The sequence below is a fragment of the Podarcis liolepis genome, assembly GCF_965112155.1.
Source record: "Podarcis liolepis genome assembly, chromosome: 14".
NCBI classification, from domain to species: Eukaryota; Metazoa; Chordata; class Lepidosauria; order Squamata; family Lacertidae; genus Podarcis; species Podarcis liolepis.
In genome coordinates, this window is record NC_139569.1 from 13,768,664 (window position 1) to 13,788,948 (window position 20,285).

The 20,285-nt window shown below is 45.3% G+C and overlaps 2 protein-coding genes across 4 annotated transcripts in view; one reads left to right on the forward strand and one right to left on the reverse strand.

The window, feature by feature from the left end:
- The window catches only part of GET4 (guided entry of tail-anchored proteins factor 4), a 23,921-nt gene extending 18,885 nt beyond the window's left edge, over positions 1 to 5,036 (forward strand). For both annotated transcript variants that reach the window (XM_083474522.1, XM_083474523.1), the window contains exons 6-9: positions 676 to 816; positions 905 to 980; positions 3,221 to 3,293; positions 3,691 to 5,036. In XM_083474522.1, the coding sequence (XP_083330648.1) occupies positions 676 to 816; positions 905 to 980; positions 3,221 to 3,293; positions 3,691 to 3,779 (379 nt within the window). In that variant the 3' untranslated portion in view covers positions 3,780 to 5,036. The remainder of the gene's footprint in view (positions 1 to 675; positions 817 to 904; positions 981 to 3,220; positions 3,294 to 3,690) is intronic.
- A 7,156-nt stretch (positions 5,037 to 12,192) lies between these two features.
- The window catches only part of ADAP1 (ArfGAP with dual PH domains 1), a 69,707-nt gene continuing 61,614 nt past the window's right edge, over positions 12,193 to 20,285 (reverse strand). The window contains exons 10-12 of one of the 2 annotated variants that reach the window (XR_014518923.1): positions 18,315 to 18,543; positions 12,977 to 17,142; positions 12,193 to 12,834 (exon numbers count right to left, since the gene is read on the reverse strand). Coding sequence is in view for 1 of the 2 variants with exons in the window: in XM_083474491.1 (XP_083330617.1) it covers positions 17,114 to 17,142; positions 18,315 to 18,543 (258 nt within the window). In the remaining variant the exon portion in view is untranslated. Of the gene's footprint in view, positions 17,143 to 18,314; positions 18,544 to 20,285 lie in introns of both variants that reach the window. The other variant, XM_083474491.1, reaches the window with a different exon arrangement.

Consider the following 20,285-nt stretch of genomic DNA (forward strand, 5'->3'; position numbering starts at 1 on the left):
GTTGTGAACCATCCTGTGATCTTTAGATGAAGGGCAGGATACAAATGTGAGCTGTTAAATAAAAAAAGGAGCAGAATGGTATACAAGCTCTGCGTCACAGACTAATCTTGGCCCACCAAGGGGTCCAAATTGGCCCACATAGCCATTTCCCCAGAAACGCACTCATTTGTCCCATCAGCTGACATCACTGGGTTACGCCCACAGCTGTGCAAGGTTCGATCCTGCTTGCTGCTGCTTCACCAACGCATTCCCCAGCAGGGACACAGAGCAGGACTGTGAACCCTGTGCTCATGGGCAAACCCATGAGGTAGGTCAGTTTTATTACCCTCTGTATCTCTCGAGATGAGAGAATAGTGAGAATGTAGCTGCGGTGGGCTTTAAACCACAAGCACCCAGGCTTGTCCTCCAAGCAACAGCGTTCTACCACCAACGCAAGACTCCACTCTCGACCTTAATTTCCCTTCTCTAATACATTAATAGCGGTGACGCCAGAGGTTACAGTGAAGGCGACCTGCTTAATATGCAAATTTTCAGGTATGCTCTGTGAGCACGAAACAATAAAGAGTGTTAAGCTCATTGAGCTCTTCTTGTCCGAGCACTGATATTGTACATAGCTCTTCTCTAAACCTTTTGCCGTTATTCGTAACTTCAAAAATTCTGTTTCCTTTTTTTCAGATTCCTGTGCTTGAAGAACAAAAGCAGTGCATTAGTGGTTTTTACGACCTATACACAGAAGCATCCTTCCATAGAAAGAGGACCTCCCTTTGTACAGCCATTGCTCAATTTCATTTGGTTTCTGCTGCTGGCAGTTGATGGGTATGGTTTTGTTTTAGCCGCAAAGCACAATGCTGTCGTTTTTTTGCCCTTGTGCCTGGTTTTACATTCTCTGTTGCTTCTCTTTTAGAGGAAAACTAACAGTATTTACAGTATTGTGTGAACAGTATCAACCTTCATTGAAGAGGGATCCTATGTATAATGAAGTAAGTTAACTTTTAAATTGGTGGAATTTAATTCCTTTACGGTCACCTTTATAAACTTTCATTTTGCTTCTGTGCTTTTCAGTCCCATATGTGCCCCCCCGAACACTTCACAACACAATAAAGCAGCAACAGTGCAATTAAAATGGATTCAGAAACAACTTAGTTTATTAAAAAAAACCAGCCGCATCATAAACTCTGGGAATCACACAGCATAAAAGCACTTCGAAATAAAAGCATGTTATCAATCTCATGAACCACCCTGATATTTACAGATGATGGGTGGTATACAAATTTTATAAATCGTCATCATCTTTCTGACGGCTTCAAGGCAAGGTGCTAAACAGTTCTCCCAAGGGAAGCAGATTCAGGGCCTAGGCCCCACCACTGAAAATGCCCTATTCTCCATATTTGCTGAGCGCATTGCTCAACGCATCCTTGCCCAGCCTTGGATTCCCAGATGCTGCTGGTTAGCATGTACACTGCCTTAAGATGGATTGTTATAGGCAGTATATAAGTACTTGCTCCAAATACAGTGGTACCTTGGGTTAAGAACTTAATTCGTTCTGGAGGTCCGTTCTTAACCTGAAACTGTTCTTAACCTGAGGCACCACTTTAGCTAATGGGGCCTCCCTCTGCCGAGTTCTTAACCCGAGGTACTATTTCTGGGTTAGCGGAGTCTGTAACCTGAAGCGCCTGTAACCTGAAGTGTCTGTAACCTGAGGTACCACTGTAAACCCATTAGTCCCAGCCAGCATGGCCAGTAGGTAACATTTGTAGGGCCACAGGTGGTTTTTATGATGGTGATGGTGATTGCTATTTAGAGAGGCTACCTTAAAGGATAGCATGCAGATCAACCTTGCTTTCAGTGTCCTCTAAATCAGGGTTACAAAGCAGTGTGTGTGTGTGTAGAGACTAATTCAGGAGGGGGTGATACTTACACGGAACTTTCAAGTGTTCAAAGCACCTCACATATCAGTAATACTGTAAAGTAGGCTGATATCAGTGGCAGACTTGGGACTTTCAACTTTCAGTGGCACCCTGTGTGATGCCAAAGCTCAGTGTCCTCCACCTCTTGCCTTCTGTTCTAAGTCATTGTTGTGGCACCCATTGCGGGCGAATCAGTTGTGCTCCCCTAAATCTGCCTCCGCTGATATTACTATCCCCCAGATTGCAGATAGAGGTGCTGAAGCTGAGAGAATAGCAGTGTGCCTTGAAGTCATCTGGCAAGTTCATGGCTGCGCTGCATGTATTTGCCATTGGCAGCTAAGCCTCACACCTGCAATGCTACACCCAAAAAGTAGTAATACAAGCTGTGTGTGTGTGAGAGAGAGAGGAGGGAATGGGGTGGGGAGAGGCAAACAAAGTGTGATTCTGTTGCTAGAAATTAATTGGTTTTCCCTGTGCAGGAATTATTGTGGTTCAGTCGGACATCAGACCATGGTTAAGGATCTTTAATGATAGTTTGGCAGGGTGTCAAAACTGATACACCATAGTTATGGCCATTAATTCTCCTTTAGGGAATTGTCATAGACTAAGGAATGGACTTAATGGAGCCGAGTGGTGGGGAAATGAGAATAGCTTTCCACAGTGGTTAATATGTAGTACATTTGGAGGATTGAGCTGTGGTTTGGATTCTAATCTACAAATGCAAACCATGGCTTTGTGTGGTGTCTGAATTGAGACAGCATTAACGACAATAATAACTACAACTAATCCAGAATGCGGCAGCTAGACTGGTGACTGGAAGTGGCTGCTGAGACCGTATAACACCGGCCCTCAAAGACCAACATTGGCTCCCAATACATTTCCGAGCACAATTCAAAGTGTTGGTGCTGACCTTTAAAGCCCTAAACATCCTCAGCCCAGTATATGTGAATGAACGTCTCCACCCCCATCATTCAGCCCAGACACTGAGGTCCAGCTCCGAGGGCCTTCTGGCAGTTCCCTCCCTGCAAAAAGTGAGTTTACAGGGAACCGGGCAGAGGGCACTCTCGGTAGTGGCACCCGCCCTGTGGAACGCCCTCCCATCAGATGTCAAGGAAATAAACAACTATCTGACTTTTAGAAGGCATCTGAAGGCAGCCCTATTTAGTGAAGTTTTTAATGCTTGATGTTTTATCGCGTTTCTAATATTCTGTTGGGAGCTGCCCAGAGTGGCTGGGGAAACCCAGCCAGATGGGCGGGGTATAAATAATAAATTATTATTAATATAGCATTCCCTCTTTCTTGTGCTTTTTTAGTATCTAGACAGAATAGGACAGCTCTTCTTTGGTGTCCCACCCAAACAAACATCATCCTATGGAGGACTATTAGGTGAGTTTAACACCATAGATAAACAAGATAATCTAAATGAAAAGAGACTGCTGGATGCTTGTCACTCATTGTCATCTGAAGTTCAGTAGCTTACAGGGCTTCGGGCTTCTGTGTACTGATGGCAGTTTTCCTACTTACAGTCTGCATTTTGTCAGAAAAATAGCACCATCTCCCTCAATCTAGAAAGCTACTTGTCAGCTAATCCAATGTTTCCTGCTGCATGTTTGACACAACACTAGTGTCTCGTCACCAGGTTACTCAACCCTGGCAGACAACCAGGTGACAGCTGTCATTTCAGCATATCTCTCAAACAGAATGTGGGAACTTGCCCTTCCACTGGGCATTTGAAAATGGCCGCTTCTTGATACTTTCCCCTTATCCTGTACTTCCATCCTAGGCAATCTTTTAAACAGCCTGATGGTAGCTGGGGAGGAGGATGACACGGAAGATGGACAGGAAGACAGCAGCCCCATTGAACTGGATTGAGACCTTCCAGAGCAGCTTGGGATCTGACCATGTGCTCACTGGGGGATAAAAGAAAGAAAAGACACTTTGAGAACGAGTCCTGCAGTCGTTTCTCAACAGGTCAAAGGGCTCCTCTGTTCTGTTTAAAAGAAGGTTGCTGAGATGTTCATAATGTTTTGGTCTATATTATTTATGTAAAAATGCAATGGGGTAGCCAAGAGAGCTGATTTGGTGTGATCATTAGTGGACCTCTGATAACGCTGGCTGGTGATGGACTGAGATGTAGCCTTCTCTGTGATTCCATGAGCAGTATTCCCTCTTTTCACAGTCACACTAAATAAAGCTGAAACACACATTTGTTGCTTTACATTTTTTTAAAAAAAACTACACTTTGGTTTCAGTAAACTAATAAATTAAGCGCTTAACTGTCACCAAGGGACCCCGTAAAATGCAGAGTTGTAATTGCTGTAGCGGATGATCGGTAGACCCGGTGCCAAAAGCGTTTCACGATGAGCCAAAGAAATCAAAACCCCAAGCAGAAATACCAAATTAATTTCCATTGTAGAAAATGATATGATTTGGAAACCCAGGGTGATTTTGAGTATACCGTGTGGGCTGCGAATTGACCAAATCATCTTTAAGGTCTTGCTCCACTCTTAATATATGTGATTTAATGCAAGTGGATCACTTGAATACTGAAGGCTTAATCAAAGTAGACCCTCTCTGAGTCCAGTTAACACTGTATGTATATGTACTGTGGCTGAAATACTTTTCATTCCCCGAGAGACAGCTCCCCCCCCCCCCGCACCCATTCAGTGATCTTGCTACAACCCAGCCAAAACACTGCATTTTGGCAGACGAAACAGAGCATGCAAATATTTGAAACAGGGTGATCCTTGGAGAAGGGGAAGCTGCAGACCTCTTGGTTCTTTCTTGTTCAATATTTATTTTTATGGGATGATTTATTGATTCATTTTAACACTTTATGTAAAAAAAGAAAAGAACAAAATTACAAGTAACTGCAAACCACATGTTAGGCTTAATATAATTCTACATCTTGTCTCCATTAATGCACAACACCAGATGTTAGCGGTATGATTAAAAGATGAAATGGGGGAAACACTTTATTTTTTCACATTTAAAATTTTAAAAAGGCTTAGATTAATACAGTGATCATGCATGAGGGGGAATAATACATTTTTATTTACTGTAAAAATAAAAATAAAAGGATGAATTTGTGTTAATTGTTGAGTATTAAATAAATACTTTATACTGGGATCTCTACTGCTCTTGGGTTTTGAACATGGTTGTGGATCAGCTGTTTTATAGGTCTCTGATGAGAACTTTGAGCAATGATTTTGCAGGGTTTGCAGTTTCTGCAGTAGGCAAACTGGTTCTTCTGGCCTGAGAAGTGCAGCTGCTCCAATCTTGGGTAGTCACATACTTTCAAGTCCTTTCATTCAGTCCATCTAGAGGGTGTTTGCTTTTCATGCCTTTCTGCATCTGCATCTTCCATCTTTCTTGCAGGTTTAATATCTTTTGTAATCCTTTTTGGTATGCCACACACCCTTTGTTTCATGGCATTATAAAACAAAATCAGTTTTCATACTTTACATCCCTTCTTTCCACAAAAATTGGCTCTTGTTCATTGCAAAGTGCTTTTCCAGTTCCTGGAGGCGAATTCCCAGAATACTATATTTGTTGTTGCTGTTGTGAGCCTGCTTTAGGTAAGAATTAGTGAGATGTGGAAAGTTGGCAACATCTATTACCCATCTGCAAATAGCTTTCATTGGAAACAAGGTGTATTGAGGAAGATTGCCTTTCTCAGGCAGCACATAATATGAATTCTCAGGCAGGCAGCTTTGATATTGTTTCATGTAGAAAAGCAGAATCACGTCTGAAATTAAGAGTTGTCTAAATGAACCCTTGAACCAGACCTCCCCTGGTGCCTTCCAGCTGATGTGGGACAACAACTCCCATTGGCCATGCTGGCTTCCTCTGATGGGAAGAATTCTGGTCCAACAATCTTTGGAGCACACCATCTTGGGGGAGGCTGCCTTTTGTAGTTGGCACACAGTGCCGTATGTTGCTACTTCTATATAGCAAAACCATGCTGCAGATTCTATGTGGCAAGCTGCCTCCTCTGGCTTTGAAACTCTTCCTTTAACAGCATTCATTGTAAAATTGGGGTGGGGTGGGGGGAGTATTCTGCAGCTGGGGAAAGTGGCGTCGTGAAGGTTGCAGTTTTCATGCTTTCTAGAGAACCCTTTTTCTTGCCTCTTCTTCTGTGGAGCCCTCACAAAGTCTGCCTTTTGGAGGCACATTTTATGGCATAACCTCTGTTCATGCGGAGCACTGGTCAGGCCACTTGAAGACCACTGTTGGCCCTATTCAAACCTGAACACAAACCAAGTTCTTTAGCTATGGTTGGCCTTCAGAGAGGTAAGGCAGCAGGCCCCACTCCCATTGATTTGGCTAGAGGCAGCTGCCTCCTTAGACTATGTCCTTAGGCTTAGTGGCTGTTTTAACTGTTCATTAAGGTACTGGGAAAGTTTTTGGTTCTTACATTGGCTTGTTTTCCTCTTCCCTTCTCATCCCTTTTTTCCTTATGTGTCGTGTCTCTTAGATTGTAATCTGAAGGGTGGGGCCTTTATAATTTTTTTAAAATCTAGGTGTAGTAATAATAAATAGATTTTTTAAAAATCTAGTAGTAGTAATAATAATACAGTTGCGCATTGTAAGGGAAGATTATTAGGGAGGGCAAAATGTTTCATCTGCCACCACTAATTTCAGTGAGAAGCTTCAAGCTTTCCCAAAGCACAGTTTTGGCAAAAGTGTTTAAGGATTCGAGAATCTGCACAAAGGTAACTTGGAATATGCACCTGTACTGTACAACCCACTGCTGAGAATGAGCAGGTTCATGCTGTGAAACAAAGCATTTTGATGAATGGCGCTCATGATTTTTGTACATGCTCTGCCTAAATTGCAATTGGTAGCCTATTTCAAGGTTCTTACGCTGATTAAAATTCATTTTTCTCCTCCCAATGTCTTGCTGACATTTAGCAGCTTGTGTGGGTTGTTCCTGGTTTTTTTCCTTAAAAGAAAAACCCACATGGAGAGAGACGCCAACAGCCAAGCTAAATCCAAATCCCTAATTTGAAAACCTGTCACATGGGGACGCTTTTGTATTTTATTTTGAATCACTAGGTGGCACCAGAGCCTTCATTCTTGGCTTCTTGCTGTTTTCAGAAACAAAAGGGGCTCTTATCTCTGAGTCCAACACCCCTCCCCAATGCTGAATTGCTTTTAACAGCAGCAAATGCATGGTGTGGAGTGTTAGGAAACAATTCTCCCTCTTCATCCCCACGCCCACCATATTGTTTGGTCAAACAGCATGCAAGGTTCTCTCCAAATCACCTGGGACAGGTATGATTGTATGTATCCATGTGCAGACCAAAAGCTTGTACCAAGTGGTTCCCGTGATAATAGTAAGCATGGCTGACATGATTTAATTCACAGCAACTGTGCAGTTTCCAAGAATTCAGAATTGCTTGCCCAAGGAAGTGAGGGAGATGAGAGAAGCCCTGTGCAAGACCCCAGCTGGTTTCAGGTGATGGTCAGTGTTTGAAATTGGCCAGGTGCCAGACCCATTTTGCACCTGGCTGCCAGCCACTTGTGACCAAGTGAAGATGCCTGGGTGCCAGGATGGTGCCTGACATCTCCACCATCTGAAGGCACGTGTCTGGGTAGCCTTGGATCTGGACTGTTTTAACATACTAGCAACACATCTTGTAGAATTCTATCTGTTACTGTTTATCTGCGTAATCAGAATGAATTCCAGGAACCAAAAAGTCAGATTGAAATGTGTGTTTTTGAGCCATCTGGCCCAAAAATGGCAGCTAGGCCAGACTATAATCCTGGTTTAAAAGCCATTTGGCACCTAGCTTATCTTTCTGAATTTCTAACACTGGGTGGGGTAGGAAATTGCAACGCCATAGCAGAACCACTGCCCTGCATGCAGGAAGTGGCAGGCACAGTCCTTGGCATCTGCAGTTCAAAAAGAATCAAGTAGCTGGTGAGAAGAAAGACCCTAGAGAGTTGTTGCCGGCCGGTAGCAGGCAGCACTAGTCTAAGTAAAAACGGACAAAATGACTTGGCAAGATAAGTCACCTTCCTTGGTTCTTCTCGTTGGCATCTGTCTGTCTTGGGAGACAATGGAGTGCACCTCTGGAGCTGAAGACAAACTGCATAGTGGCTTCCCCAGGATGCAAGCCTTGGCAATGTGTATGGAGGTCCTGGGCTGCCCAGAAGACAAGACCTCCCTCGGCTGTGTTGATGTGGCCCAAATGAAAGCAGAGTAAGATGTTTGGCACCAGCTTGGCTTCAGGAGTTGCCAGAAGGAGGAGTGCAAGGCGCCATCCAACAATTTTATGGACTCCACTGCGGATTTGTGTAGGTTTACGCCTCTGCTTAGCCTTTTCTTCTCGCGAAGATGTCCTGCAAAGCAGGGTTTACTCCCAAAGCCTTTCTCATGAATGAGTGTAGCTGCAAGGCAGCCGAGGTTAGAATCAGTGTCTTCCTTTCCCTAGTTGGGTTACCTTCCCAAGTTGACGAACCCCACCTGCCCCTCATTTCCTTCTTCTCACTTCTTGTATACTCCATAATTCATAGTAAGCCTAAAATCTCCCATGCATTCCCAAGAGTTTTGCTATCTGCAAGGGTTTCGCATTTGTTTTGTGTGGTCATCCAAGCAAAATGGTGTGTTGGAGTGTTCGTGGACTTCTGAATAAGAAAGCAAGTATGCCAGATCTCTCTGGCTAATCAGACAGGCTCCTCTAACCCATCACATCCTCCCAACTAACCGTTTAAGGCAGACCTTATCCCTATATTACAGATATTAAAAGAACAGCTTGCCTACCAATTATAGGTTCATAGTGTAATCTCCAGTTGCTACCCTTGTCTATAATCACAGTGCTTGTTTTAAGCTTTAATTGTCGTGTTGTAGACTATGCTTTGCATCTCATTGCCATCTGACCCTCACAGTTTGCAATTTACTCTCTCTGCACCAGTGTGTAGATGGATGGGTATGTGGTTGGCAAGCAGAACGAGCAGGGTTGGTGGCCCCTGTTATAATGCAACATCATTATTATTATTATTATTATTATTATTATTATTATTATTATTATATATTGTGTGACTATGACAGCTGAGAGCTCTTCATAGATATGATGTAGAAAGCTTATGCCATTATTAGGTCTTCAAGAGTCTTTGTTTTTGGTGAGCTCATAATAGAAGTAAGATTGAACCCAGGGCTTTTCTGTTCCACACCTTGGGTTTTTGTGCTCCTGCACTTCACTAGCTTGCTTTTAGTCTCACAGAATAAAACTGGGCTCTGTGCAGTATCTATCCTAGTCCACCTCCCCATCCCTCAGGCAGGGCACCAAGAGCATCCTTGTCAGGTGCTCAATCAAGCATCTTTTGTTTGACAGCTCCTGATTTTCACAGCCTCCTCTGGTTAGGCTCCTTGCAGTCAGCATGTACTTCCTGCTGTTTAGCCAAAATACACATCCCAGTATCTTAAACCAGGCCTTTTCCCTCCCAGCCTTGGCAAGTAGGATAAACGGTTGTCCCCTCTCTTTTGAGATACTGCTAAATACTTCAAAACTGTCAACATCTCTTGTCTGTAATCCTCTTTTTCGCTTGGCTAAAAATACCTACTTCCTTCAGCCTTTCTCATAGGGTTTTTCATTCAGGACCTTTCATCAGCACAGCTTTTCTCTGAACCCTCCTCCACTTTAACATCCACCTTCATGTGCGATGCCCAGAACTGACCTCCTATTTGCAGGCTCCAAATAATGGATTGTGCACCCAAACCTGGTGTTTTGAGCAATCCTGGAAGAGTCCCACTGCTGTGCCACGTTCTTGCCAATCTTTCCTCTGTTAAGCTCGAAAGGCCTTTTTTCTCTGAAATTCGGTTGTGAAATAGGTGTCGGCCTTTAAAGGCATTTGCAGAAATAACACGCCCCGTGCAAGTTGGGAAATGCTTCCTGGGTAGCGAGGCCCCTTGTGAAGCAAGCTGAACGTTATGAAACGGCAAAGAGTATGAGAACAGCTGACCTTGATGCAAAGTACTGCAGGAGTACATTGAGAAGGGGTTGCTCCTGGGCACTAGGGAAAGCTCCTTCTTTAGCTATATAGATTGTGGTGAAACCGATATGAGCCATACACTCATGACTAGCAGTAGACGTTGCTCTGCACTGTCCTTTTCTGTCTACTCTGCATACATGTAGTCTCAGCTCTTGGATCATGAAGGGGAACTGCAAATGTAACACCCATTGGGAACCTAAGAGCCCTGCTGGATCAAGCCAGTGGCCCATCTACTCCAGCATCCTCTTCTCACAGTGGCCAGCCAGATGCCTGTGGGAAGCCCGTAAGCAGGACCTGAGCATGACAGCACTCTCTCCACCTGTGGCTTCCAGGAACTGATATTCAGAAGCCTCCCCCTACACTGGAAGATCGTAGCCATTGTGCCTAGTTAGTCCTCTCCATGAATTTGTGTCATCTTCTTTGAAAGCAGGCATGGCCAAACTTGGCCCTCCAGTTGTTTTGGGACTACAGCTCCCATCATCCCTAGCTAACAGGACCAGTGGTCAGGGATGATGGGAATTGTAGTCCCAAAACAGCTGAAGGGCCAAGTTTGGCCATGCCTGCTTTAAAGGCATCCAATTTGGTGGCCACTGATGCATTTTATGGGAGCGAATTCCGTAGTCTTAACTATGTGCTGTGCGAATAAGTACTTCTTTTCATCTGTCCAGTGTATTCCAGCACACAAAGCTCCAGATTCGGCTGTAGATGCTTATTTATTTATCTCGGTAATTGTATCCTGCCTTCCAAAGCTCAACCCTTCGCATATACCCTTCACAATACAGTACTGCAAGGCAATTCGCATGTAATATTAAAAGGAGAAGAAAGCAAGCACAGAACCAGCCTTAAAGGCAACTAAAGGAACCCCCAGAGGCAGAACAAACATGGAATATTTAAGACCAGTCCTATTCAGACTTAGAGTGAGTCCCTCTGAAAGTGAATAGTTGGCTGAATATACACCAAGAGGGATAGCACTGCTAAACGGCACCAGAATCTCAATGATTTGCTGGAAAAACTCTTCAGCCACTGATAGCACATAAGTAAAAAAGGTAAAGGTAAAGGGACCCCTGACCATTAGGTCCACTCGCGGACGACTCTGGGGTTGCGGCGCTCATCTTGTTTTATTGGCCGAGGGAGCCGGCGTACAGCTTCCGGGTCATGTGGACAGCATGACTAAGCCGCTTCTGGCAAACCAGAGCAGCGCACGGAAACGCCGTTTACCTTCCCGCCGGAGCGGTACCTATTTATCTACTTGCACTTTGACGTGCTTTTGAACTGCTAGGTTGGCAGGAGCAGGGACCAAGCAACAGGAGCTCACCTTGTTGCGGGGATTTGAACCGCGACCTTCTGATCAGCAAGTCCTAGGCTCTGTGGTTTAACCCACAGCGCCACCCGCGTCCCTAGCACATAAGTAAAGAGAGAGCTAATTTAAGTTCTTGGGGCAGTGAGTTCCATGTATGAGGTGCTGCCCTAGAAGAAAGCTTCTTCTTGTATTACTACCAACTGTACCTTATAAGATGCAGGGGAGCCTGCTTCCACAGGTGTATAGCCCCTCCTGGCTGGTTTGGAGCCAGCTGTTACTGCAGGAGCACCTCTGAAAGGTATGAAAGCGTCACCTGGCAAAGGTGGAAAACCCGGTGCAACTTGTTTTGTATAGCTAACGGCATGCCTGCACTGTCTCTTCAGAGAGCCCTTCGCCTCGACATACTGATCTTCTGTACTGGGAATTTCCAACCTCGGGAGGGCTAGTGTTCTATGGAGAATAGTTAAGCACCAAACAGCTTAACTATAGAGCCTGCCTGATGTACGTACATCTCTGTGGCTTCACTGCCTTTTAATCAACCTCCATGGGGGAGGAGATGGGCCAAGGTCACTCTGCTGCATCTCTCCCCCTCACATCACTGGATCATCCTATTTCAGGGAGGCTGCCTACTTTTGAGGAGGCTGCCTGGTGAGCCTCTGCATGATATACTGCTCTGGATTTGCAGTCCTCCCATCAACCTCTGCTGCAAGACAGGCAATTCTGCTGTCACATGTCACATATCAGGCATGACTGGATCATCCAGTCTCTCCAGGTGCAGAATAACCTGCTCAGATGAGATTTCCCGTCACTTCTCTGCATGTGGGCAAGTATTTATTGCTCTTGTGTGCTATAAGTAAAACTTACTGAGATGCAATAATGCCATCTTCACTTTTAAAACTGCTTCTGATACTGGATAGATATTTTGAAAACTCTTTTATCATGTTGCCTGCGCCACCAATTTATTTGCTCCACAAATTTAACCAGACGTTTGTCTCCATTGATCAGACAGAATAATAATTTATTGGCATGGATGACATTTAGTACCAAATTTTTTTTATAACCAGCGACTTAACACATGTATGCAATGGATAAGAGGGCATTTATCTTACAAACACTGACTTAAGAAAGAAATGCTTTCTGTTCTGAGACTTGAAACATACCAGCTTCACCCTTTCTCCCTTTTACTGAGGTTGAGCAATCATTTCAGGGGGAAACCAAGGCTGTATTGTGTGTGGCACTGAAACTGCTGTGGGTGTGCTCTCTCTTACATAATTTGAGAAATTGGCGGAGATTATTGTTGAGCCTGTGGGGGCAGCGAGAATTAATATAATTCAGCAGTGTTGGGGGGGGGGAGACGAAGCGCCGACCAAGTGGCAGAGCAAGCAGATGTTGGCAAAGCATGAAGGCTGGCTAAATCTGTCAGTATTACTATAATAGAAAGGTAAACACAGCTAGAACCATAAGAGGGGGCGTGTGTCTTATAATAGCGTAAGGCAGAAATATTTACCATATTCTAACTTGTTTGCTAACTTCAAGAGTCCCAGCGAAGGTTTGTTAGTTGGGGGTGATTATCTGGCAGCAGCAAAATCTATGAACTTCTGCAACAGCCACTTAAAGGTGAAGGGACCCCTGGCAATTAAGTCCAGTCGTGAACGACTCTGGGGTTGCGGCGCTCATCTTGCTTTACTAGCCAAGGGAGCTGGTGTTTGTCCGCAGACAGCTTCTGGGTCATGTGGCTAGCATGACCAAGCCGCTTCTGGCGAACCAGAGCAGGGGTAAAAAAGATCTACGATCTCATGCCCTCGGTCAGGAATAGCCAGCACAGTGCCTCCAGATATTGTTGGACTCTTCCTCCCATCAGTCCTAGCCACCCTGGCGAATGATAAGGCATGATGGGAGCCGTAGTCCAACAACCTCTGCGGGACAACCGTTGCAGCTAATGGGTCTTTCACCAAATCTATATGGACTTTGCTTCCTGACTTGTTTCCGATGCATTCCACCTGTACAGTGCATAGTGGTTTGTTTGGGGTTTTTTGGAACAATAAATATTACCACTGTTGTGTAAACTGGGGTTGTTTTGTTGGGGGGGGAGGCTTATAGGGCCTGCTTTGGGTTACAGGGGGGGGTGGGCTTAGCAGAAAGCCCTCCAGAGCGCCCCCTTTCTGTGCCAGAGGGCCCTTGTGAGTGTGCACCTGAAAGAGGCAGCAGCAGAAGATGCCAAGGTCCCAGTGCCACTGTTGCAATTTCCCACAATGGCCCCAATTAAGCATCACTGCAGAACATTGTGCAAAACGAACACAGCAGTTCCCAACCCCAGCTGCTTTTTTTGTTCCCCAAAGGCGGCGGGTGGTAGCCAGAACAGGCACCAGCAATGCTTTTGGTTGGGACAGTGGGACCACCAGCAGCTACCCAAAGAAGCTGCGTGCTGAGCCTGGGAAATGGCCCTTTCAGTCTTCTATAGGAATCTCTTGGGTACAGAACCATTTCACTTCCATACCTCCCACCCACCCAGCCGCCAGCAAGCTGCTGTTAAGTCAACCCTGGGTGGAAACCAACAGGGATGTTCTGTCCATTGCTCTTGCCCACTTGCCACTTCTTTCAATGGACACCCTGCGGGACTTTTCTGGCTTTCCCTGAATGAGGCAGTGGCATTGCAGAGTCTGGGCCCAAAACAAGTAATGCCCTGAGGACCAGCTCCATTCTGCTCATCAGCGTGAAAAGGATACAAACCCAGTACAAGACTGGGACAAGCTTCAGTGCAGGGATGGGTAGATCGGTGCTGGACCAAGACGTTTTGCTGCCCGAGACAAAGGATGCAGTGGTGTGTTCCCGCCCCGCTATTCACGTACAGAAACTGAACTGATTGGCAAGTGAATATTGAATTAACACTGGCAGCAAAGAGAGCTTCCTCCACCATACCTGAAGGCAGCAGGCTAGTTTGTGGGGTGCAAGGAAGGCTGCTTGAGAGCTACCCAGCTGTGTCCTCCCAGCTTTTGCTGCCCACTTTGTCAAATAGTAGGGCTGGCCCGGGATAAGATTGCAGAGATGCACTCTTGAGCAAGTCACACACTTTCACCCTGATCCAGCAAGGGAAGTCTGTCTCTGGAAGCTCATGTGTTGTTCATTCTGAATTCATTCATCCATATTGCAATGATCAGCTGGCCCTATTGAACTTGTGTTGGGGAGGATTGGATGGAGGATTCGGGCTATACAGACAGACATCCCTACCAGAGGACTCTGGTTATGTGACAAGTTGCACATAATTAGAGCCAGATCAATTTACAGGGGGGAGGAGTAGTTGCAGGGGGAGGAGTCAGTTGCAGCAAAATCAGCAAAGATATTTGTTTTGTGCCACATGTTATTGTGGCATGAGTTTCAGGGACTTGAGTCCACCTCATGATAATGCCAAGGTTGCAGGATTATGGTGTGCCATGAAACTTTCTGCAAGGGCTTTTGCTTAGCCTGGAATGGTCTCAGATTGGCCATATGAAGAGCCTTTGTTTCGTCAAAGTGTCCATCTGTTACTAACATCACAGGCAGATTCCCCATCCTTCAGGAAGTTTTGGGGCTCGATTCTCCCACCGTTTTCTCAGAGCAGTGTGCTTTTTTTTGTTAAGGTCACTTCTCAAGTTACAATTTAGCAGCACAGAAGGAACGTTGAAAGTCACCTTTGTCCAGAGAGCCCTGTGCGCACACTCGTGCACACAAGGTTTCCCCATTCTCTTCCATGGAGGGGACAAGTGCAATATCCACCTGGCCATACCAATGCATAGGTACAGCCCAGCCAGTTTCAAGACCTATGGAATCCAGTGGGAGAGATTTAAGCATGTGCTTAACCCTCATTGAAACAAATGGGTGATGCAGGCCAATCCCAGAAAATCCCACTGCACTGATAGGAAGCTGGCTTATACCAAGTTAGACCAAAGGTACCTCACTCAGTATTGGCTTCACTGACCGGCAATGGCTCTCCAGAGTTTCAGGTAAGAGTTTTTCCCAGCCCTAATTGTGGGGATTGAACCTGAAACCTTCTGCATGCACTACGGGTGTTCTGCCCACTGAGATACTCCCATTCCCAAGCAGCGCACAGGATTGCAGCCTTAAAAGTGCTTAGCTTGCCGATTTGTGCCCAGTTTCCCACATACTAATTTTTATCTCAAAACCACACCAGTCACACAAAGCCATTCAACCATTTTCGGGAATAAAGTGTGTATGTGGGCACACTTCCAAAGGACTGAATATATTTCAGCTCGGTAGCAAGAGTCCAGCTGAGAATCCCATGATGTTAACAATGAGCTTATGTGGAAGAAGTTTTCCTGTTAATTTTTACAACGAATGGCTCCCTTTGTTAATGAAAATCGAAAGAAAGTCACAACACTCTCTGGGCTCAGAAAGGAAAGGTAGGTCTGATTACCACGCTTCAGGCTGGGCCTGCTCAATCTGTGGCCTCCCAAGTAAAAAATAAATATAGGTAGCCACATTTTTTGGCCTACATCAATAACCTCAGAGAGGTAGCAAAACAGATCCTAAAGAGCCTCTCTGGTGGACCAGTTTTGTTGGAGCAGAGGAGGAGTGTGTTAAAAAATTCATATATGAAAGCCTTTCTCTACCTTTTCCACGGCTTCCACCACTTTTCTTGTGATGGTGCCAGCATTATCAGTTGCACTCCCGGGAGTCCATCAAGAGTGAGGTCAGGAGCCATTGCCCTCACTCCACAATGGCTTCATCATAAGATCATGTCAACAAATGGAACCAGATTTCCAGTCATCGTGCTGAAGCCTAGTAGGTCAAAAAGAGCAAAGAAATGGACACACACTTGGAGCTGCAAGCATAATTGCCACGACAGGTAAACACTGCCCCCTCTTTGCATATTGGGTGGGGGGTGAAATTAGGGGAGGGACTTTTTAACTCAGCCACCAAGTTGCCTGCCTCAGCCCAGAACCACACCAGGCTGCATGTCTTGGAATAACCATCTTCCATTCAAATACTCTGTGAACAGGTCCTAATGCCTAAACACCAGTGGTTGTTCAAAGAGTGAGGAGGGACAGAGGCAGAGGTATCTGAGTGGTGGTGCGCTCACTATTAAAGGAGCTTCAGATTGGTGGTGACCTCACTGCCTCATGACAAGCACGCTGGTGGGGGAGCACCACTTCCTCTGCCTTCCCCCTCACGAGCCGCCGCTGCCACACGCCATGACCAAAGCCATCTCGTCCAGCAGAGGTGGACCTGCTACTTAGACCTGTAGAATCACAAGGTGACAGGCGAACCACAGACCAATGCGCATAAACGTTTTGTCAAACAGTTGTATGAAGTGATGCTTCGCAGGATGCAGTGACCAGCCGGCGGTTGTCTTTTGCTGAAATGTCAGCATCGTGCACAGTGCTTCTGGGCTTCGTAATGATTCTTCCTAGTGGGTTTAAGGACACTCTTTCCTGGGTGTTTTCTCGGTATTTGTCAAGCAAACAGCTGCCATCCTCTGAAAAAGACATCCTTGGTCGCTGGAGATGTTTAGACCCTTTAAGAAAGTGTTTTGGCAACATTGCTGCTTAAGGAGGAAGTGGACTGTGTGGGTATTTCCCCAAATCTCCTGCGGTGAGCCTCTTGCCAAATGTTACATGTCCAAGGACAATGTCCCCAAGGGAAGTGCTTCAGACAGCCTGAGATGTTAAGAAACGCATCATCACCTCCAGCTTAGGAAATGCAACTTTTCATATGTATTAAAAAAAAGTGTCTGCTTTGGCCCCACAATACTGTTGTCGCTGGCCCAGAGGCCCCTGTTATAGCACCTCCCACCTTGCTAGTCCGACGTGATTCGCTGAATATGTTGTCGTTGCTCACATTGCAAGGAACAAACAATGTTATTGGGTTGTAAACAGATTCTCCTTCCTTGGTTCTGTCCAGCATGATACTACTATGGTTTATGCTTGAAATGGGCTTCCACTGTGAGGAGCGGGGAAACAACAGCATTAAAACACTGACATGTAAAGGACAGCAGCAGTCTTAAGTGGTTAGTGACTAAACCATGCCTGACCATTAAGTGCAAATACAACCATCAGGTTGCATCCAATGTAAGTTCTCCTCATAGTAGACCTATTGGACTTAATGGACCCAAGTTAGTTGTGTCTTTTAATTCCAGTAGGTCTGCTCTGTGTACAAAACAGGATGCAACGCAGTGTCTTAAAGTTCAGCCACTTAGTTGATTGATTTAAATGTTTTTGATTGATTACAAAACTACTAATAAAAAACCACAGATGGCAGGTACATAATAGTTTTGGAGGGAACATCAAATAGATAGATAGATAGATAGATAGATAGATAGATAGATAGATAGATAGATTCCATAGAAACTTAACAAAGAGGGTTAACTTAAAAAATAAATAAATCAGACCACCAGGCAGAGTAAAAACTACACTGGAATCACTCTCCAAAAAGTACAGTACAAAGTGCATCTTTTAAAATATGATGTATATGCTTAGAACAAAGAAAGTACTGTATACTTCTTTGTTTTATTCCCTATGCAGAGTGAATCAATTAATTAATAGCTTGATTGATGAAAAGTCAGTCAACTGATTTAATTCCCAGGCATATATTCGAAAACCCCATCTCTGCTGCACATTTAAGGCAGGACCATGCCACTTGAAACAGTCATGAGTTCCCCCCAAAGATCCTGGTAATTGTAGTTTGCTAAGGGTGCTAAGAGTTGTTTAAGAGACCAGACTTCTGCTCCCAGAGCTTCAATTCCCAGAGTGGTTTAACAGTCCCTTTTCCTAGGGAATTCTGGGAATTGTGGCCCTGAGAGTGTCATAGGGGCCTCCTAACAACTCTCAGCACCCTTAACAAACTACAGCTCCCATAAATCTTTAGGCTGAGCCATGCCTGTGGTATGATAGTGCTTTAAACGGTGTGAATGTGGCCTAAGAGAGCTTCCTCTGCCTCTCCACCTTCTTGCCTTCTAAATGGCGAATGAGGAAACCCATTTTTCCCTCCCTTGCAGGGCTTAGGTCTTCCTTTCTGCAGCAGGTGCTGGGAACCGAATCTTCAAAACACAAGCTGTGCCACCGAACCATGATGACCCGCCATCATTGCCAGTCACGTCCCACCCCTCACCTCACCTGCATATTCCTGCGGCAGCATTGGCCTACTGATCACTTTCTGGAAAGCTGCAATCCACTCCAGCTGGTCGCTTTCCGTCTCGCAGGCAAAAAGGAACTTCCTGTCTGGAGTCACGATGGTGATTCCATGTTGCCAGTGGTTTCCCTGTATGGACGGCGGGAGCCCTTCCAAGACCTTGTAGCTGTTTTCTTTGCTTCCAATAAAAACTTCCCCCCTGGCGAAGGCATCCTGTGTGGGCGACATAGCATAGGATCTCAGAAGATCAAGGAGACACCGACATTTTTTTCTTCCAAAAATTCATCCATGTCCCCTAGATTCCAAAGGCCTGACACTGTCGTCCCTGTTCAAAATGGCTTCGGGGCTTATGACAAAGTACTGTTGCTATATATCTCCTATGATGAAGGCATTGCATGAGATAACAAACAAAATTATTGCAGAGCAGCTGACGCAATGTCCCTGCCTTCTTGGCTTCAAAGATTTCTGCAGCAAGTTGGTTTTTTGGGGGTAGGGGTAGGGGTTAAGGTTTATTTCAGGCAACTGGAAACTACAATTCTACCATCCTTTCTCAACAGAGGCTTCCAAGCTGTATACAAAAAACAAAAACAAAAACCCAACCTTTCAAGGAAGTCATTTCAAAATGAACAGGAAGTCTCTCCCATTTTTTCCAGCATCCCAACTGATCCCCAGCATCCTTGACAGAAACAACTCCACACAAAAACTGCAGGGAGATGTTGCAGCTTCAGACAGTAATTTATTCCACTGCCCATCTGTTCTCAGTTTCCTTATCTCCCCCATTCATCTCAATCAATCTGCGCATCTCCAACTTGAGGCTAATAAAATTGTGTCCTAGCTGTGAAAGGGCAAGAACATAAGAGGACCCCTGCTGGATCAGTCCAGTGGCCCGTCTTGTCCATCATCTTAGAATCATGGAACTGTGGAGTTAGAAGGGATCCCAAGGGTCATCTAGTCCAACCTCATGCAATGCAGGAATCACAGCTAAAGAAAACCTGACAGGTGGTCATCCAAACTCTGCTTAAAAGCCTCCAAGGAAGGAGAGTCCACAACCTCCTGAGACGATCAAAGAGCTCTTCCCATCACCTCACATGGATAGCTCAGTTGGTTAGAGCATGGTGCTGATAACGCCAAGGTCGCAGGTTTGATCCCCCTATGGGACAGCTGCATTGCAGGGGGTTGGACTAGATGATCCTCAGGGTCCCTTCCAACTCTATGATTCTATCAGGAAGTTTTTTTGAAAGTTGAGTTGGAATAATCTTTCTTGTCATTTGAATCCATTCAGGTCCTACTGCGTGGAGCAGCAGAAAGCAAGCTTTCTCCATCTTCCTCGTGACAGCCCTTGAGATATCTGAAGATGGCTTTCCTATCTCCTCTCAGTCTCCTCTTTACCAGGCTTATCACACCCAACTCCCTCAACCATTCCTCAAAAGGCTTGGTTTCCAGGCCCTTGATCATCTTGGCCTTTGGCCCAGGTCCTTCAGTCCCCCCCTCCTCTGCACACATTTCAGCTTGTCAACATCCTTCTTAAATTGTGGTGCTCAGAACTGGACACAGGACTCCAGGTGTGGCTTCACCAAGGCAGAATAGATTTGTTCTGTTCTCACAGTAGCCAACCAGATGCCCATAGGAAGCCCACGAACAGGAGGACATGAACACACCACCATTTCCCTCCACTTGCAGTTCCCCAAAACTGGATAGATCAATTTAGTTCCATTCCACGACAGTTTTGCACATGTTCATTCGTAAGTCTGTCCCATCTTATTTCTGGGACCAGTGGGACAGAAATGAATAAATGAACGAACAAACAAACAAACAAACTGGATCACAAAATTCAGAGAACAGTGAAATTCAAAGGATGCTCGTGTTCTGCTCTCTGTATTAACTAAGGAGGTGCAAATCGGGTTGACTGACTTAAAAATGTGAACTGAACAGAATACACCCTTATCTCTAGTTTT